Here is a 21,546-nt window from a genome sequence, read left to right as displayed (position 1 = left end):
AGCAAGTACTTAAAATGAAGTAATAAGTCTATTCCCTATGTAAGCGAACAGGCTACATACGAGATTTTGAATAGCAAATCATTTACAGAACCCCACAGATACTATAGTATAGAACGCTACGGCTTAACACCATCAGCCTGTCCATAGATACTACTGAAAAGAGAAATTAAGTAGCCCAGAAGCAGCTTCTGCATATCACTCGATTCTTCAGTGCCCTCCTACATAGCTTATATGCTGTAAGACAGATCAGATATAACAGATAGTGGCACAAGAATGAATTTGACTGGAATTAGCTGGCAACCTGATGAGAGGCACAGCAGGCTGCCCTGAAAGCAGGAAAAGATGATTTAGGAAAAAAAAAAAAAGGCAAAAAGGAAAAAAAAAAAAAAGCAAGTTTCCCTGTTAGGTTTTTGCTGTGCACCTCACCTGCTCTGGAAGTAGTTTGCTAGCTCTGACGCTTCATGGTTCAAGCTCCTCAGGTGAACGATTAAATTTCCAGAGTTGGTGAACATGGCGCCACATGTTTTGCACTCGTAAATCCGAGGCTTGCGGATAATATGCCGGGAAACCCGCATGTGGTGTTTATATTCCCCGAAGGAAGTGAAAGTGGCACTACATATCTGGCACCGGAAACAGCGTTTACCTTCGTGCTTCAGGCGATGCATCTTTAGCGAGTAAGCTCGGGTGAACTTTTTCCCACAACGGTCACACTGAAATGGTTTAATGCCTGCGGAAGAGAGAGCAAAAAAACATTCACCTTTTGTAATGAGAGGTCACTGGCAAAATCCTTCCAGATTTCTAACAGCAAAAGGACAGCAGCTGTGGCCAGTCACAGCGAAGCGCTGGTTTCGGATGAAATTCTCTGCTTAACTTCAAAATGGCAGAAACAATTAGAACAGAGCTATGCTTTCTCAGAACCAACTGCTAACAGGTTTCCTAACAATGTGACCTGTCCGTAACGCTTACACGTCTTCTTCCCCACAGTTTAAAATGAACATAAACCTCCATGGATTAGACAATGGCTAAGATCCTGAGCCACAGCCAAAAAGTATCCGATGCAGCAGTCATCTCAAACCATCTTTGAACTCCTTTGATCTCGGGAGATTCTTGTGCCAGACTGGTTCCCAACAATGCAATTATCAGACTACCCTTAATTGCAATGTCTTTTTCTGGCTGCCTTTGGCCTCAGAGAATTGTTCTGGCAGGGGGACTGTGTGCACAAGGATGCCCCTGTAATGCAGCAGGAACGGTGATAAAAGGGTGAAGTAGCAGCCTTTATATTGCGTGGGAACCTTTCTACACAAGAATCTTCAGGAACTCTGCATGACAGACAGCTCTCCAAGACCATTTACGTTCATGCTTCTCATTTTTTTCTCATATTTAGAAATTCTGTTGCTAATTCATTTTTCATTTATCACAGGCATTAATAAAACCCTGAAACATATGAGCTCTACAACATGTTGCAGTGGCTGAGAGTACATAATCACACCCAAACAGAACTATGACAACATAAAAGACTGAATCACCAAAAAGTTAAGATTTAATAAAAAGTCTGAACTCCAGAAAGTGTGGAAATCCAAACACGAGGCCAAGAATCTGGAATATGGAGCTCTATTCATAATAGGGCTGTCAAGGAATAAAAAAGGTTTTTTCAAAAGGCTGAATGTGCATCAGTCCAGGCTGTTAATTCCACCAGTCTTTCACTCTGCTTTCCTTATGTTCAAAGCGGGAGCTGAACTTTTAATTGGGGCTTTTATACAGAGAAAGCTGTAGTTAAGGTTACACTGAAACTCCTTGTTAAGCATGTGAAAACAAGTTAATATACTAGAATATTGTCTTGTGGAGCTAAAACTTTTCATGCTTTCGTACTGTCCAAGGGCATCTATTTCCTCTGATACTCTAAGGAAAATCTCTTCAGCCATTTTACTTATGTGAAAACACTTTCAACATTTACAAGTTTTGAGAGTTTCTTTTGCATGCTAATTACTCTAAACCAGCTATTCAAATCTCTCCCGACTTTGCCCAGGGGTTGCCAGTTGACAGGTCGGCCAGAGATGCTTTGCTGAAGCCTCTCTGTCTGCCATCAGTTAAGACTTTAGCAACTGGCTTGGGATAATGTCACACCTGATGTGCCCACAAAGTTTGCTTTTTTAAGTATTAAACACGTATTATTACTGCTGGCCTAAGCACAGTGTGGTCATTTTGCTTGAAATTATTTGACAGATAATTGCTGACAGTGAAAAACTTACACTGCAACAACTGTGGTTGCTCTGCCCAAAAACGGTACAGCATCTGTGTGCAGGTAAGAGTCAACCTCAAACCAGGAGATGCTAAAGGATGAGGCTTAGTGCTCAAGTGCAATAACCCTCTAATACTCCCTTCATTCACTAAAATGCCAATGCTATTGCCAGGTAAGGCTGACAAGTTTTGAAGAACACCGATAGCAAAGACATTAGGAGTTCATACTTGGGTTAGAAATCAAAATGAATGCAACGATTTGGGGATTGAGACTCAGAGGAGGCATTCACACAAACCTTTTGCTACCTGTACTATCTGTAGTAGCTAAATTGATTATCAAACCAACTCAGTTGTCCTGCAATCCCTCCACAAATTCTGAGATCCAAAGGCATATAACATTCTTCAACGCAAGGACATAAGATAGGTAATATTTTCTTATGGCTGCAAGTCTCCTCTAAAACACAGCAGACAATTACAACATGTAAGAGGAAGAATTTCAATCTACATCTCAGTACAATAAAAAAGCCAAGTATACTTTATTTCATCCCAAATCTTTATCATGAAAATGACTTATTCTGATGAGTTTCAGGCAATCAGATTTTTTTTCAGTCCACACAAACGCTAATCATCCATGAGTAGAGCTATCAGTCAGATTTGATGTATCAAAACAAGCGTTCAGGGAGACGTACCTCTGCCCAGTCTTTCTGAAATCAATTCTCAAGCACTTGGCAGGTGATTAAAAAAAGAATCGCATTATTATATTTGCTGCACAGTGAGCAAACCTCTGTGAGCCTATAAATTAGTAACTCTTGGAAACGGTAACACTTCTTACCTGAGTGGATGAGCATGTGTTGTTTTAAGTTCTGAATGCGAGTGAACCGGACCCCGCAGGTTGGACACTGAAAAGGTCTGTCTGGACCATTTGGGCTGGGTCTCTCTGTGCTGCTGGTAGAAGGAGCAATGTAGAGTTGGTAGGGATACTGAACGTTCTCCAAACTACAAAGAAAAAATTCACTGATTTACAAGCAAGCTAAGAAAAAAAGCAAGAAGCCTTGCCCATGGAAATCTGAACCCTGAACACATGGTTCATGGGTATGCAAGGAAGAAAAAGGCTGTTGTTTCACATTTCTCCTGAAATCTGTATTTATGCTGGAAATCTCTGCCTCTACAGCAGTGGGTCTGACCTGCACCTGAAGTCTTACAGTCACTGACTTTGCACATCTGAACAAAACCAGAGAATAACCTCTGACTTCTGTTTCTTTGGGCAACAGGCCCAAGCACCAGCTGCAAACTGAACTTTATTTTCCAGGCATGGGCATTTTCTCAAGCGTATCGATGATTTACAATCAGCAAACAGCCCCTGGGGAAGAATTTAAAGAACTGAGCAAACTGGAAAGCAAAGGAGTATTTTGCAGTTCCAGTGATATTTACAAATGAAATTCAAGCTGATTCATTTTCATTTCAATCCAAGTTCAATGAACAAACATTAGTATCTATAATTACATATTTCTAAGTTTAAAATATTGATGTAATTAGTCAAGACTTGCTCCTTGTCTGATTCAATTGGCTCCGAGAATAGTTCAAGCGCTGTATTTAAAAAACAGCACACAGACTATAATAAAGGAACAATTTAACTTTCAAAGTAATTTATTTAAAACTGACTAATTGCTCCTACATAGCCTCTAGCTGTAAACTGTTTAAGGGAACTACAGGGTTATAATCCAAGTCCTCTGGCAAGAAACCTGCTTCGCTAAAGGGCATAGTGAAATAAAAACAAAACTGCTGGTACAAACATAATAACAACTGGAGTTTGTACTTACCTGGGGTTTCCCTTTCCTGAGCATTCTATATTTTTTGTTGAAGTAAGACATTTCAGCTTGCTAACAGCCTGATGGCAGATCAGACGTCACTGGCAGCAGGGAACTGCTCTGACCCTGAATACTCCACGGCCAGAACCATGCAATTTTAGTTCTATTAAACTGTAACGTCTGAAATGTATTGAGAAAAAAGTACAACAATGTCTCCTGTTGCACACAGTCAGAAAGTCTCCCTGATTGAACAAATCCTTTCGATGGGTTGCTTCCATCTCAAGCCCAGATTGCTGGTTTCGAGGTTAGCCTGAATGTGTGGACTTCTAACGTTCACAGGGATGAAACGTGCGCTTTGCACAAATACATTTTCCTATGCACATCATACAAAAATCCACAGAGCAGATCAGCACAGGAGGTCAAGAACTAGGACCGTCCTTTTAAAATAAATACCTTGACTGTCTTTTTCTACTCTGGAAATGGCTGTCAATACAACTGTGAGAACTGGATATCTGAACTCGGAGTACAATGATGGGTCTTGCTGGCAAAAGTTCCAGTTGTAAAATTTATCTGGAGAGAGAGAGCAGCAGGTATTGCTCAACACACACAAGATAAAAGTGTTTCCTGCGGGAGTTTAGTATCAATAAGTCTATAAAACCCATACTGATTTCTGGTCTCACATGGAACTGGAATAATATTTGCTCTAAGGAAGAAATTTTATTGTCCTTCACTTCTTTTTATACACAGTAGGGTCCTAGAGAGCTGTGGAAAAGACAGATGCTGACAGACTACTTGATCTTTGCTAAAGGGAGTATTTGCAAGAGGGAAGTTACCAGCTCATGTCCTGGGCCTGGCAGAATGTAGTTCACTGCCACTTAGGGGTCTAAAAAAGCCAACTGACAGCTCACTAGATGCACTTGCAGTAAATGAGGGTATTTTTTTTAACATAGGTTGTGATTTGTCTAACCAAATTTCTGACAAACTCTGGCACTCCCGTTCCTCTCTGTGAGCAGATCACTAGACAAAGATCAGATTTTAATCTACTCAAGATGCGGAGACACTAGTTTTGTCTCTGGAGTTGGTATGACCATGCGCTTTCCACTTTACCAAGGAAAACTCATATCAACACAGACTAACAGACAGGTCTGTTATCCAAAAAATTTAAAAAATTGAAGAAAAACATTGCAAGAAAAGCGTAAGGCATAGAAGTCCAGCTGCCATAACAGCCGAACTATACCAAATAGCCAAAAAAATAATCAAATAGCCCAACTGATTGGGGCCCAGAATGGAGAACTTGCCCCTCATCTGGTATTTGATGAACGTCATGCACTCTGGCTAAGGGGCAAATCCCTTCAGAAAAGGTTTCCTTGCGCTCAGCTGACTGGAGAATTCACAATTAAAATTTTCACAGCCATGTGCCAACAGAAGTGACAGCTGCAATGCAGGGGTGATAAAGGGGTGACTGGCTGGGCAGCCAGAACTCCTGCTCTTAGATGTGCATACAGTTATACACGTGGTGTGCTCAAATAAGAATTACGTTTTGGCTTTTTGCAACAACATTTAACTTGCTTTATGGAGATCTTCGTCTTCTGGTAACATGTCTCTTAGGTCCTTCCTCCCTCATTCCTGCGTTAGGGGATTGCCAAGAGGCAAAAGTGCCTTGTGCTCCTTGAGCTTTCTAGGGAGACACTCTAACTAGGGCAGAAATTAGGAGCCACAGCTCTCCTTTTGTTCCCAGCTTTCTGAGGCTACCTCATCCTCAAAGCCTGTACTGGTGCCAGCTGCTCTGCAACTGAAACAGAAAGAAGAAGTGCTGTGGGGACAATCTCCCTAGAAGAAATTTAAAATAAAGTTTGTTTCCTACATAAAAAAGTTCTTTCCTACATAAAAGCTTCATGACAAGAAAGGCTGGTTAAAGCAGATAAAATAGGAATCACGAGGCTCTCCAGCTACCAGTGACTGGCATGTCTTTTTCCATCCTCGCACTGCAAGCAAGCTGAAATACCTATTGGTGACATAACTGTGGGCCTCAGCACAATGAAGAAATTACATTTGAAACACAACCATATTTTCTCTCCCCTGCTTCCTTCTCTCCACATATACTCAGTTTTTCATGACTTGCAATTTGTGATAAATGTGGCATTTAACAGTTGAGATTTGTCTAACATGCCAGAGAATTTCTCTAACAGCTAGATAAAGAGATTGGTTTAAAATGTTTTCACTGTAATGCTTGAACATTCTACTTGCAATTTTTTCTTCTCTTCACCAAGAGATTATATACATATTTAACTATGTAGAACTAAACTCTGACAAATGTGAATGCCAAAATGCTCAGTGAGCCTAGAAATGTTCTCTATTTGTAAATAACAATTATTTTAGAAAAGTGGAGGTTCTCATTATATTGGATCAGAAAGATCTTTTATAATTGAGCTTTTGCAACTCCTTTTTAAATGCAGCCATGAACTGATACAGAGACAAACTGTTCAACCAGCCAAGGCTGAATTACAGATCTGCGTTAGAAAAGTCTATTACAATCCAAATGCAAAATATCAGAGAAAGAATGTATCAGAGTTCACTGTGAAACAGTAGTTTTAATACTTAACAGATTCCTGTGTGTCTATTGAGCTGACAACAACTGCATGTGACCTTCTGTTTATGAAACGCTGATTATGGAGGAGGACCAATTAATGATGTTAATTATTTAACACAGAAACTCAAGAGATAAGACATCTTAAATTTTGAAATATTTATGATTGTTTCCACAGTGGTAAGGATGTAATATTGAAAGACCTTCAGATGGGCTAGCCTTTTGTTTTGTTTTATTAATAGAAATATAATATATACTTACTACAAAATAATTTTTTCAATATAAATTTGCACTGTCACAACTGATTTTGACATTTTGAGAATCTCTGCTAATAAAGAAATGTACAACCTGGACTTAAACTAAAGGTGCATTAAAAAAAAGAAACCAAACAAAAAGTGAGGGGAAATTTTCTCCATCTCTGATTTATTGCTCAAGTTTTCATTTGATTCAGTTAGAGATAAGTGTTTTATTTTATTCAGAATCCTTATGCACCCAAAACCGTGTGTCCAAATTGCTGCCCAGTGAATTGATGGGCCATATTTATTTGCTGATGTGCCCATCCCGTGCTTGAAATGGGAGTTTAGAAGTCCAGTGCTCGAAGGGCTGTCACAGCGTATCAGAATGCACCGTCCCATCCTGACGGGCATATACATGCACACATGTGAAAGGAAAATTCTTAGGACCTGAAAGCACCATTTTACACATTTACCCGATTCACGCAATAAGTACAGTCTTGGCACTTTCATTTGAATTTATAAAATAAATCACTTGGTAGAAAATCTAGGTTCTGGAGTCTAAAATTCTCGTAAATTCCCTTAACTACTAGTTCCTTTACCGTTATATAAACAATGTGCAAATTCTAGTTCATTTTGTTGATGCTTTTGTTACTTTCAAACCTGGGCATAAACTAAGGCAAATAGTCTTTCCTTCTCTGCATGGAAGACATCTTTTAGCGGGAATTTTCAGTGTGTTTGAAGGATTTTATACATTTTGAATCTTCTATGCAGTTTGTGCTGAAGCTCTGCAATTTTATAGGAAATTTCTGAAACAATCCACGGCTGAAAATATGTATGCCACTTGACTTTAGAATGATAGCTTTTAAAACCTGGATTAGTTCTAATGCAACATGTGCTCCTACTATCAATTCAAACCCTAAGTGCTGGGTATTATTTTTATACTGAGGTTTGTTAACAGACAAAATCCTCTCTGTCATACAAAAAAATCTTATGTAGACAGTTACTTTCCCTTCAGATTTAATCCTACAATGGGACAGGTTTTAGATGGAAATGGCAGGAAAGATTTTTATGAGCTATGAAAATGCAGCTCTCGATAGTTATCTCTATAGGGAGTGTCACTTGACACAGTTTCTGGAACAACTCCCAAAGGTTCACACTTCTTCCTCAGACCCACTTGTCTAACAAAACACTATGCAAAAGCTACCTTGTCAATACTTTAAAAATGTTGCTTAGAAAGGGAATAGCTAGCTATATGCCACACTTGACACATACCACAAAAGCAAAAAAACAAAAGTCAAACCAGCAGCGTGTACCCTTGTATGGCACTTGCAGGTACATCACTTTGCTGTAACAGAACTACGGTACATCTTTGACCAAACAGACCCATTTTAGTTTGGCCTTCTCTGCCAGCCTTCCCTGATAAGGGACAACCTTAATAACTCACTCAGCACAGCAAAAGACCGCTAAATATTTACTGTAAGTGACACAGAGCTTCTTGGTAAGAAGCTACATGCAGAAAGTCTGGGAGAAAAGATTTAAGGCTGCTCTGCCTGTTCTGTGGTTTATGGCAATAGCAATGTCTGGTGAAGCCAAGACAAAGTACTTGCTTTCATTTTGTTGCTTTTGTGGCTTTACGTCAGCTTTAGCATGCATGCAACTACCACACCTGTTTCACAGTAAAGATTTTTTAAAAATTATTTATTAATAAAGAGCAGTGATGAAGAAACAGCAAAAACATGACTATCTTTCTTCACCAGTGTTGCCTGGAAACAGACAGGAAATGAAAAGCAACAAGTAAGCAAATTCTGACTTTCATCACCTACATTTTCTAAAGCATCTGAACCTTCAGGCACTGATCGTACTTTGATCAACACAGAGAAGTAGATGTAAAAACAATTAAACATTCTGGGATGAAGGCTGGGTAGGTTAATTACAGCACAGCACTTGCTGCAGAACAGTCTGCACACTACATAGGTACATACCGATCATCATCATCTGCGTGAGCGTTAGTGCCAGAGGTGCTTTGGAGTGTGGGTAATCCCTCCGTAACCCCCTCATCTATTGAGCCTAGGCAAAGAAAAAAGGGCAATTTAATGCAAAGAAGTGTTCAAAAAGGGTTGGGGGGACGGGTAGATACACATAAAGCTTGCTTTCCCAAATCTCCGAGAGACACTGCTTCCTGGGTGATAAGATACTAAAATTGTCTTGGGAAAATCGTTTAGAAAACCCAGAAGCAATGTGTTCCAAAGCAACTTCTCCTCTGCAGCTAGTAAATGGACAACTCAAGAAAGTGCAAATATTTGGCACACCTAGAAAATGGAAAGACATCTATGTTAAATACAGCCAGAGCTTTCAAAACACATCCAGTGCTAACACTGTAAAGCAGAAATGTTACCTTCACCTGAAGGGAATATCTCATCAATTTTCAAGACTTCTTGAGCAATAAAGAGTTCAATCCTGCCACACTACATTGATTTTGTGTTCCAAACATTCCATATATATATATTTGTTGATAATGCCTTCATTTATTGATAAGATGCCAAGACAGGAGGAGCCCTCCGAGAAGTCAGAAATGCAACACAAAAGAGACCAAACATCTGTTTGTAAGAGAAACGTCTACACAGACCCATTCCAGAGCTTCAAGCAAACATCGCTCAGGTGGGTTTTGGAAACAGAATCTAAGGTAAATGCAGCACTAAAACAAAACTACAACTTCATTCACTTGATGTGGCTGTTGCTCAGACAGGCCTCCCTCATCATCACTTGGCGTTTGGCATTCAATCCTTGTTTCAGTGTATTAAACAAGGTTAGTTTGGCCTGATGTCACTGTAACAGGGAGGGAAGTTGGCAGTACAGGACTAAAACAATTCTAAGAACTGGTAGCCACCTCCCGCCAACCATACCCCTTGATTAGAAAAAAAAATCCTCTGGTTTGGTTACATGCGACCATGTTTTGTTCCCTCTTTAAGGCGAGTGCAGAGAGCAGACTGGATCACCTCACATTCCTCCTTTTCCTCTGATGATGGCTCTGGGTGCAACGGGAGATGATAAAAATGAATGACTGAACTCCTCCAGATTTCCAAAGGATCAGAATTGCTGTTGTTCCTCTCCACAACAGGGGCTCCCAAATCACAACGTGTGCGTGGAAGTCGCTTGGAAGTGGTAATTCCATCTCATCTCCTTTTCCCTCTGTTGAGACTGAATACCAAGCACTGTCTGAACTTTTCTGAACAGCCAAGTCGTCTTTGGGTCTCTACCACTGATTCCATGTCAGATGAGAACAGATGGGGGAAGACTTCTCTGTCTCCACCTACATCTTGAGAACAGGCGAGGCTTAGGAGAGTGCTAGGAGCCGCTCTTCCTGCTATGGTAAAAATAATTCTGCTTTCTAAGAGAGTGGTACGTGAGCAATCTGAATTTGGGAACCCTCCTCTAGAGCTCACTAGGAAAATCAAGTAGCACGAGGTCTACAATGACAAGTGTCAGACAAAATGGAAAACCAAAGAGAAGGAACAAAGACATGGAAAGTGAAGCAGAAAATGTGCATATTTTGTCAAAAAGAATGGGAGTACTGTCTCCAAAAAAGGCTGTCCCTATAAAGGACAGTGTGTTCTACAAAACCTTACTGAAGTAAAAGATTATTGTCTTAACGTGACTGCTTGTTATGGGGCCAGTGACGGGAGGAAACTTGTATCTCTAGCAGGTTCAAAAATATTTAATTTTGTTATGAGCTGACAACCTATGTTTGGGAAATTCAGCAACTATGCAATCTATAAAGTTACAAAAGTTAATCCCATTTTGACTTACCCAGCTTTCTCATGAAATATTTAACTGAAAGTCAACTGAAAAATAAGCCCAATTGCTCTTAGGTTTAATTTTATGCCTTCACCTCTCAAATGGGAACAGTGTTAATGAGTTATGAAAATATCTTCTCAGACATAGCTATTGTTGTAACCATAATGACTTATTTATCAAGGCCCTGCTTCACGTCTCCTTCCGTATTATAAAGTACCTCCAAATATAATAAATTGCAAATGAACAAGTCTTGAAATTGCCCAAAGAGTGAATAAGAGCTTTTTGCAGTATCAGAGAGAGAGGCAGGAATGCTTTTATAAATGCACTATAAAACACTGAGATAAATATATGCAATTATACGAGGAAAATATGTTCAGGGAAGAGAAAGCTGTACTTTAACATATCTTGCTGCCTCCATTTACTGTTCTTATATTGCTGCATAAGGAAATACATCTTTGGGAGGTAAAAAGTGCTTTCTAGCTACAAAACGTGCCTTATCATATATTAGGTACACGTGAACTGTGCTAAAAAGCAAGCACACTGTTTCTCTTTACAGCAAAATGTGAAGAAAAACTATTCTGAGGATAGTTAACAATGTTATGCAAAAAACACTAAATATGAATTCAAACATATTCAAAGACAAAAAACAGATTTGCACTTCGAAGACTTTGGCCCAGCTCATTTTTCTTCTCTCTGTAGCTGTTTTAAGGAAGAACATGCTGTACTAACATCCTCAATAACAGACATTTAAGTTTAAACATTATAATCACTAAAGCCTAAGACCCTCTGCCCCGTGCCGTATACGTGGTCAGGTACATGACCTCAGTGGTACAAAACCTAGAACGGGAAACAGAAAATGCAAAACTTTCCCCAAAACATCATGTGGCTTCCAAACGGGTACCTTCTGAAGACAGATGTGCAAATTTGCTCGTTAACAGAAACCACATCAGGAGACTGGCTAAAGCAAGAACAGAATTCAGTAAGGTGCCTGACTACTGGAGTACATTTCAAAGTAATTTTTGTTTAACTCAAAGACTCTTAGAAAAGGAGATTCTATAGCATTCAGTGGCACCTCTCTCTCTACAATTCAGTCCTAGTCTCACATTCTCACGTCACAATCCACTCAAGCCATTTTTGGGTATGCAATTTTTCTGATATTTCTCACTCCAAAAAATTCCACAGATCATATCTGTAATCCTGAGTATACACCCAGTTTCTTAAACTGCTTGGGTATATTTACAGTCGGTAAAACTCCCTCTTTTCACTCGATATGCTGTTTTTAACCTTCCCTAATCATTATTCCTGCTTGTTCTATTTTGTCTGTGATGGTACAATTACGTTAATGAAATAATTTGCGTCTCTGATCGCACGGCCCTGGCAAGGCCTTTCCGAAGTTGCTACTATAATGAGTTAAAAACTGAGTCAAACTAAACCTCTTCTTGAACAAGGACCACTTTTCCTGGAGACTACCCAGCAAACTGTTTCTTTTAGTTTTTAATCTATGCACTGTTTTAGCAAACTGCATTTAAAGATTTATATTTAAACTGCTATTAAGTCTGCTTCTCAGAAAAGGTAAACAGCCTTGTCTCCAGTAAATAAAACATTTTAGTTTGGAAAAAGCATTACTGATCTAAAACATTAACACATGAGCTATACAAACTGACAAACGAAACCAACATAAAGTCTTGAAGGACGGGAGAAATGGAAAATATTTTCATTTCTTTTTAGTGAGTACTACCTGAATAGTTGAACAACACTGATTATATATTGCAATCCTGGAATGGTCAGACTGATCTAACACTCACGTTCCTCAGAGAAGGCACAGCGTTACGCTGACCAAACAAAACAAACAATGCAGGCTACTAGACTGCCTTTATTTACTTTGTTGCATTTATTTATTTAATTAACCGAAGCAGCCTTTCATGTATACATTATTTGAATGAAGCAGAGCACTACATTTGCCATTCTTATGGTCTTCAAACAAAACAGGCTTTATTAAAAATCTTTCAGTAAACAAACTCTCACCGAGCACAGGTCAAGCCACTTAACTGAAAGCAAAATAGCTGACTTAGGCAAAATGTTGGTAATTAAACTAGAAATATTGCAAAACCTCTATCTTCTGGCTTACTAAAAGCCATTCAATGCATTCTGTGCAAAGAGGAAAAAAGGGATTGCTACAGTAACCTTTAAGTATTAGGTATTAATAAACAACAGCCTGCTAAAAGAACCCAAAACTGGCTTCAAATTGTCTTTCATGGAAAAAAGGTTTCTCTCAGCAATTGGCAGTATTTGAAGAAGCAACTTGAGAACCAAATCCCACAGAAATGGAAAGATTCTCAATATTATGACTGTGTGGTTTTGTTTTCGTCTGGGGCATTTAAGATGACAGTGTTCCACCACTTATTTTGCAAATCTTCTTACAAAGGCTCTCTGTCATGATTATACAAGATTTTATGTCTGATGCAAAGTACCATTCTATCCCTCTGTGGCTACAGCCACAAGTCTTTCAGACTCGGTGTTGCAGCTCAGCTGAGATCATGCCTTTTGACACTAATGAAAACAGAATTATTTTCCCCAGTCAAGCAACTAGAAGTAGAAAGGGGTTATCAATCTCTACTGAATAAGGAGGTCTTCCTACAGGCTTACCTTTCTCAGCTGCCTTCTGAAAAGTATTTAAAGAGGTCCAAGTCCTGTCCCCCATCAGGTTTTACAAGTAACATTTCATAAAACAGGAAAAAAAAGGCAGTTTCTCAAAAGTAAAACACGAAGCAGATTTCCTCCAATAAAATCACAAGTGCACACGTGCCTGTTTGTACATACATCTAACCCCAGAAATGGTCGTACCTATAGAGGAAGACTGTGGGCTGATCAGGAGATCTTCCTGCACTTGCTCACTTCCTGGGACCGTCTGTTGATCGCTCAGAGAGCTCTGGGATGCGCTAACGGGCTGCGATACTTCCTCGTGAACCTCCTCATCGCTTAACCTTTCCACTTTGACACGCACGTCCTCTTCAATCACCAGGGGAGAATTGGCTTTTGTGCTCTCACAAGTCACGTAATCTGCAATTCTTCTGTTGGACTCGGAGGGTCCAGGCATTTCCAAAGTCCTAGAGTTCTCCGCCTGCTTCACCTTCTCAGACTGAAGCCTTCGATCAATTCCAAAAGGAAAAGTCCAAGGAAAAGCTAAGGATGAGTCCACAGGCTGATTTCTGGACTCCGGGTAAGAAGTTGAAGGATTCAGCACTTGGGGGGAACTGGTTTGGGTGTTACACTTAAGGGGGCTCTCAGGAGACATAACGATGTAGCTTTTGCGCTTTCTTCGCGACTCTCGGCAAACAGGAATGGTTCTTTCCACCACGCTGCACTCAGAAGAAACCGGAGAAAGGCTGCCGTCTCGAGAAGTAAAATTGCAGTTTGCGCTGTTCTCCTGTCCCGCATCCAGCACCTTCTCCTGCTGGCTGTTGGGCGTATTCCACAAAATGCTGGACTTCATGAATTCTGAGCACGTGCTAGCAACGCTGAACATCTGCATGTAGCTGGCTGCTGCCAACACATCAATAATGTTTTCTGTATTAATAGATAGTGTTGCTGTGTAAGCGTATTCCAGAAGAGGTATAAAACCAGTCACTGTCACATGGTGTAGGTCTAACACGCTCTTGCTCTCGTCTTCTGCTTGGCCGACCAGTTTGGAACGGAAAAAGTCGCTGCAGGCTGCCAAAACCACCTTGTGCGCCCTGAAAATTTTGTCCTGGACGCGGATGGTGATATCACAAAAATGTCCATCGTTGCGGAGCATGTTCAGCTTCCCCAGCATCTCCTGACTGTGAGCAGGGGAATTATGAGTGAATGTTTTAACACCCATTTTTTCACCTTTCTGCTAGCGTTCTTTCCACATACGAGAGATCACAGGTATCCTAAAACAAAGAGGAAAACTGTCATTTTCATCTCTGAAAGCAAAAGTAAAGTGGTTTCATGATTATAAGACTCTGTATGAAGAAAATTCAGTCGAATTCTCTAGGGTCGTGTCTTTCTAGGATGCAGACTGTGCAATGGACTAACTCTACAGAAATGCAATTACCTACTTGTAATTTTCAAAACCACAGATCAAATTATTTGCAATCTACCACCTTCCACATTTCTGCTACTGCCTGCTCAAAACAAATTCCTAACACAGTTTAGAGAAAAACAAAGGTCTGTAATCCTAAAAAGAAAGCATTTTTGAAATGATCATCTGTGTAAGAAACCGGGATTTTTATTTTCTGGGCCCAGGAAACTATTGCTCACAGTTCTTAAACCTGACAGACTTTGCCAAATGTTTCTTTTGAGTGGAAAAGACGTGAGCTTGGGTCCACTTACAAGTGTGCAGGAGCAAGCAAATGTCCCAGACAAGGTGTTTAATACCAGAAAAGCTTTAGAGAAACTACAGCGTGAATTTTCAGAGGACAGAGTTCAAGCTAGTAAACATAAAATAACAGTTGCCAATAGCTCTGCTTTCCTGCTGCAGTGCAGGTACTGATTGCCTAAAGATGCTTTTGATAAATAGGTTTGGACTAGGATGAGAAGTTATTGAAATTTCCTTCGAAAACACAACAGATTATAAACCTCAAAGGAAAGTTTAAGTTTAAATCAAATACACACAAATGGATTTTATATATGTGATAAGCATATATAGCAGGGCAACTTCTTTCTTCTGAAAAATACCAAACTGCCTTCTTGGGGACCAGTTTTCTCCTACGTGTGGGAGCAAATGCATGTTTTTTGTGCAAGGTCCTGAAGGAGTAGAAGGGGGTGTACGGCCCGCACTGTCTGCAAGTTCTAAGGCTGGAGCAATATCTGAAAACTAAATGTCTCTGATTTGAGGGGGATGAAGCTGATCCACGAGTCACTCCCTCTGCAATACAGAGGGGAAAGACACTGTGCCAAGCCAGGTGCAACATGCCCAGACAGCCTCTCTCCCTGCAGTGGAACTTCCGTGGCCACCAAGGCTGGGTCTACTTGCAGAGAGCGGGGCATCTCCGAACAAGGAAAATCAGTTCCTGAATTTCCTCCAATTATTTCTGAATTATTTCACTGTAAAGGAAACATAAGCCACCACGTTTCACCTTCTTAAGGCCCCCCCACAAGCCTCCATGAAAAGTCTTCTGTGTTCCACATGACTCACATGACATAGAAATATCATCTCGGTAAAGTTGGTGGTTAAACATCAACAACATAATTGGATCTGATTATTTCCTGGAGTCAGCCAGCTTCTTCACATCATCCTTCTCCCTTCCCTTACACGTATGCAAAAACATACCACGCTTGCAAACTGCTCGTGTGGAGCTTCACAGATACAAAGAGCACTGCAAGTTTGGAACAACTTACCACAAATCTCACAAGTCTTAGCACATATTTAAATGGCAGCTGTCAGAGCCTACCTTGCTCTACAGAGATTTACACTTGGCTGCTTCTTGTTCCTACAATTTCACTTTTGATACTGCAAACCCTTTCAGACAGAGGAAAAATATCTATTTGAGAGAACAGATTAACTAACACTTAACAATATATATAAAGCCCGAGTGAAACTGCAAGGGCCGTTTGGATTTAAAATGAAATTTCACACTACTGCAGAGGAAGAAGTTAAGCACAAGCAAAACACTCCCTTCAGTGAAAGAAAACATATCGACCTCAAGAGGCATCTGAAGACCCAGACTGTTTGTTCTCCAGCATGAACCAAATGAAAAGCATATTTAATTGATCTCAGACCAAAACACTACAGTAAAATCTTGTAACAGCATATTCTAAAATGGCCTTGGGATACCCTTCCTTCTGGATTCCCAGTCGGTGCAGCAGTTCCTTGGCACATCAGAAGTCCAGAAGTACTTCTGTTCAGCAACTGGCTACAAACAGAATAACACATTGGCAAGGGCTATCAACCGTATATCTAGTATTTAGAAATAGAACCGATACATAACTATAAACAAGGAGAAAAATCTAAGCAAGCAATACTCCCAGTTCTTATATGCCCAGAAGACTAAGCCATTTCCCTTCTCTGTTCATCCAAATGAGTAAGGCTCGTCTCTCCAGAGAGCTCTGTTCTGCTCACCTCCTTCAAACCCTGCTCTGAACCATTCCTTGTCCTGCTTCCCCCCTCCTGCCCACCTCTCCCCTCTTTGGCTTCCCTTCCCCTTCTCCTTTCATCTTTTGCTTCCTCGACCTTGATCTGGTTACAGAATTTAAAATAAAATAGCGGAAGTCAGTGATGTGCAGTAAATTGATTTAAATCTATTACAGGGGCACCGTGCCTGCCATGAATGTGGGATATTGCTCTGTTAAGTCACTTCTGTAAAATAACCTTCCCCCTCACGGCACTGACACCACCGTTCAAACAAGTGGCTCCTACACAGGCTTCAGTGTGGACAAAGGACGTGGGCATATGCAGGCTATTTTCAGAAAAATCAAAAGAGGTGGGCTGAGGAGGGGGAACAGTATCAGTTCTTTACAGTTAACGAGGTAGTAAAGACATCAAATATTTTTAGACGGTAATTTAAACAGTATGAAAATATTTTCCACATGAAAAGATGAGCATGCTAAAGCTCAGCCAGGTTATAAAATGGTTCGATTCTCTTTGTTAATCTTTCAGTGGCACAGGGCACTTTTATAGCTGCACTAAGTCACGGTGACGAAAGGGGGTAAAGGGCTGCAGTATTACAACTTCACCTCAAGCTCAGCATCTCTGGATCATCACCATTTCAAAATGACATTTTGTCACATCTTATTACCGATTATTAGATAGTCCACGACAGCAATTGTTAGACCATAAGGTATAGGGTGTTACATTCAGGAGTGATTAAAGAACCATAAACTAGAACTAAATATACACCATAGCCTGGGAGCATTGGGGTGGGGAGATCAAGGCGCACACATAAACTAAGTGATAAGTGGGTTGGAGCTGGGAAAGTTGTTCATCTTCGAGCCACAAACCATCAGTGATTCTCTAAGCAGGGGCTGGGGTTGGCATCAAAGAAACGGACAGTGGCTTGCTTCTCCTTCCCAGCTGCTGGCAGCGTGGCTCCTCCTCCCCACAATCCACGCAAGCCCTTATGCCCTAGCTCACACTACATTAGAGTGTTTCAAAGTTCAAGAGAAACACGGTGAAATTTAAAGACACTTTCAAAAGTTTTAAAAATATTCTCAGCAGGACACTTCGGCCTGTATCCAATGGGATGTATTTAACTTGGCCGCAGAACCTACAGTTCGAGGGAATGGTTTTTCCAGCGTGAATTCCTGCGCTGGAAACGCGTGGGGATTCACCACCAAAGCGCGGATCCCCGGACAAGGTGAGAATTCAAACACGAGCACTTCAGGACTTCCAGAGCAAGGAGAATTTTCTCCACTATTAGCTGAAAGCAGTCTGAAGGTAAGTGCTACCATACCAAAGACTTTGTACAATTCATCTGAAAATTAGTTGTTTTTTTTTAATCCTAAGAGCACTAATGTAGACCTGACCTTTAAGTACTTCAAAGTAACTTAGTTCAAAGTAACAGAACTTCTTTCTGTTTCAAGGCTACTGAAAAACAAGTTTTAGCAGCAGTTACCAGTTCACATACACTGTTTTGGGACAATGATTAAACCCATGTCAAGTTTTGGTGCTCAGAAACAATAAACATGTGAAAGTGTTCACTATGTTGTGTAAATGGAAAAGAAACTGTAACAGAATTGAAAAAAATTGCTTCTATGACTTGCCTACTTTCATGCACCCAAAAGTTAGCTCCTTACTCACCTGATGCCTGATGTTATGGCTCAAATAATTTTGAAACACGGTACCAACACTAATCTTGGGGATTTTTTTCTTTGGAAGAGTCAGTTAATCAAACTCATAGAGCTGTTCGCATTCAGTTCTCACTTAGTTATATTGTTTTCCAACAGAAGTGGAAAATTTTTTAGCACCATAAAACTACCACCCCACATTTAACCTCTTTATCCTGACCCATGGCAACTTACAAAATATCACAAAACCACTAACTTTTTTGAATGCTAAAACCAACATAATTCAGATACAGAAATGACACACTGGCTTTAGTGCCCAAAAAGCTCAGGGAATTCCCACCCTTGCGCTCACCCATCCCTCAGGTACACTGATCCAGCTGTGAGGTCATGGTGTAAATCAGATCACTAGTTACCTTTTTTTCGAAATTTATTTTTAACCCAGACCACACCTTGGGCACTGGTTACAGCACCATCCCGCACACAGCAGCAGCAGCCCAAGCACAGACAAATCTTCTGTGGGGATAAAGGTGTGACCTGGACCACCTTATCTCTGCCAGCTTCTCACAGGTACCAGCACCCCTTGCTCCCTCAAACTGCCTAAGTGGTTAGTATAATTAAGTTTATAATTGAATTAGAACAACTGCTCTTAGCGCATACTTAACTGCAAGTTTGCTATTTCTCTTTCAGACTTGAAACACTTGTTTATCTAAACATGCATCTGTTTCCCCCAACACCAGCTGGCCTAATAAAAGGTAGTATCTCCCACTACAAATCTTGCCTTGCTTCACTTGACAAAACTGCTGGCTGGAGCTGCCAACCCATTCTCGTTTCAAACGATTCCACAGCACTTTCTAAACTTTGTTTCAAACCGTGTTTTAAGCCAGGTCAGTAAACCTAGTTTGAACTCAGCCCAAGCCTGACAGTCTTTATGAAAAAGAGACAGCAAACACAAGGTTCCTGTGCTCAAAATTACGTCAATGTGCAGTATTCGCTTTGGTGTACTGGAATCTGTGGAATGCAAACCTGTAACCTTTAGCTGCAGTGGGTGACTGGACCAGGGAAATGAACCATCCTGCTAAGCATGCAGTGTTTCAGAACTTCAATTTCCTCTAGGACAGCATACTTCAAACTGTAAGCGCACAAAGGAGCTAGTGTTAGCTTAGCTACTTCATAAACACCGTTATGTTAAAACCCGAAATAGATGCTGAGCTGCAGCCTATAAACAGAGGCTGAGGTGATACTATACCCTGCAGAAAAGGAGAGCATTCAGTGCTGGGGCTGACCTGGTCCTCAGTCTCTTGGTTTGGGAACCAGACTTTTACTCTCCAAATCACTCCCATGGAAATTGCTCCTGTGTCCCTTTCTTCCCAGTTTCACAGAAGAGGACAATTTTCAGGCATTTTCCGTTGTAAGGAGTTTGTGGAGGGCTTTTGTTCTTGAACAGGGCTCTTGAGCTGCACGTTGGACAGTCCCCCAGGAAGACCTGTGTCTGCCCAGCAAAGAATCACGGACAGTGAGATAACCAACTCCGGAGAAATCCACGTGGGAGCTTTAATGGTGGAGCAATTTCACATAGCAAGCTGAAGACCTGAAATACTACAGTCCAGCAATTTGTTGTTAGCAGTAATACTCCTTTTCACAGTAGAAGGCATATAAATGAGTGTGTTGTGCTTTTTCTACATACTCCAGAAGTACTGCATTTGATAAGGCCATTTATTTTGTAAAAATTGGGGTTTTGGCACACCACTTTTGACAAGTTCATGTGCCAGAGTTTTTAAGGCCATTGACTGCATCTGCCATTAGTGTCGCTCACAAAAAACATTTGTTAGACACTTTGTACTCACGCACAAGCTTGTACCTATGTTCACCACTTTATTTTTTTTTTTTTTTTTTACAAGAGCACTTTCCAAGGATGCTACAGTGGCAAGTTGCTTCACAAGTGCCACCTCTCCCTCTGAAAAATTCCTGGCCAAGAGACATTCTAAAAGAAGATCTTCTTAAATTTTAGGTACAGATCACCAGAAGCTGCTCCAGAAGGGTGGCACACTATTTCAGAACTAGAGTTAAAGCTTCACAGAGGCAGACTAAAGCACTATCAGGAAGCAACTATGGTTTCAAATGTGTAAGTGCACAGAAATAATTCTAATTGATTCAGGTCAGTATAAATAGCCTGTATAATTTTCAGGTGAAAGATGAACTCTGTGCACAGGCCTCTGTTTAGCACTTGAAGAAACTGCATTGTGGCAAGAAGCTCCCCCCCAACCTTAAATGAATTTGTAAGGATCTAGTTAAGTTCCTCGCCAGCAGTTTACAAAGTCGAAGCACCAAGGCTGCAACTCTTCACAAAAAATTGCTGAAAAGATTTGCACATCTGGAAGTCCTGAGCTGCACCAGGGTCCATGATAACTTTACTTGCTTGGTACCAACCACGGCAAACCTCTGCAGGACAGCAAACAGAGGCAGGTGCAACAGCACACGTTATTCCTTTAAACTCTCTGACAGACCAGGAATAGTATTTATCTGCAAAGGACAAGGAGAAAAAGCATCCAACAGTTCCTCTTCCAAACTGATTCCTCAAGAACAAGGATGGCCCAGAGCATCTGTGAAGAACCTGTTTCATATTCCTAACAGATGTCTTCAGTTTCCCCAAAATTAAACCCTACAGGGGTTTAATAGAAAGGAAAAGCTTTAACTGTAACATGCCACGGGAAGAAAGATGATGTGTGAGGGCACGGCAAAGTCCTAGATCGCAGTCGGAGCACTGACTCACATTATCATTGCTGTTGAAAACATTAATCTTTAATGTAGATAGGAAAAGAATGACTCGGATGATGGAAAAGTGGATTTGCATGATGCAAATCAGGTAGGTGCATTTTAATTCTCAGAGCTAGTGAAAGCATTGAGACAAGTAGTGGGGTGCCAAAACCAGCAATTTATTCTACAAAATGGTTTTATTGTAAATTGAGATGGTAGGTCAGCTGCAACAGAATACTTCTGAAAGGATAAAATTAGAAAACATTTACATATACATTTTAAGGGAAAGTTCAGGGTGTGATTTTTGCAGTAACAACAGACTTCTCTCCCCTCACAGCAAAATACAGACTATCTTAAAACTGGTTTGCACGACTGGAGC

The 21,546-nt window shown here is 40.6% G+C and overlaps 1 protein-coding gene across 6 annotated transcripts in view; it reads right to left on the bottom strand.

The window, feature by feature from the left end:
• ZBTB44 (zinc finger and BTB domain containing 44) overlaps positions 1-21,546 on the bottom strand; it is a 41,664-nt gene that overhangs the window by 7,983 nt on the left and 12,135 nt on the right. For 2 of the 6 annotated variants that reach the window (XM_074851170.1, XM_074851172.1), the window contains exons 2-5: positions 13,509-14,578; positions 8,852-8,936; positions 3,071-3,234; positions 427-727 (exon numbers count right to left, since the gene is read on the bottom strand). In XM_074851170.1, the coding sequence (XP_074707271.1) occupies positions 427-727; positions 3,071-3,234; positions 8,852-8,936; positions 13,509-14,526 (1,568 nt within the window). In that variant the 5' untranslated portion in view covers positions 14,527-14,578. Of the gene's footprint in view, positions 1-426; positions 728-3,070; positions 3,235-8,851; positions 8,937-13,508; positions 14,579-19,436; positions 19,543-19,696; positions 20,010-21,546 lie in introns of those variants that run through there. The other 4 variants (XM_074851171.1, XM_074851173.1, XM_074851174.1 and 1 more) reach the window with 4 other exon arrangements.

Source organism: Strix uralensis, chromosome 26 (genome assembly GCF_047716275.1).
Source record: "Strix uralensis isolate ZFMK-TIS-50842 chromosome 26, bStrUra1, whole genome shotgun sequence".
In the NCBI taxonomy this organism is placed as follows: Eukaryota; Metazoa; Chordata; class Aves; order Strigiformes; family Strigidae; genus Strix; species Strix uralensis.
The sequence above is the reverse complement of the archived record's forward strand: the minus strand, read 5'-3'. Positions and strand labels throughout refer to the sequence as shown.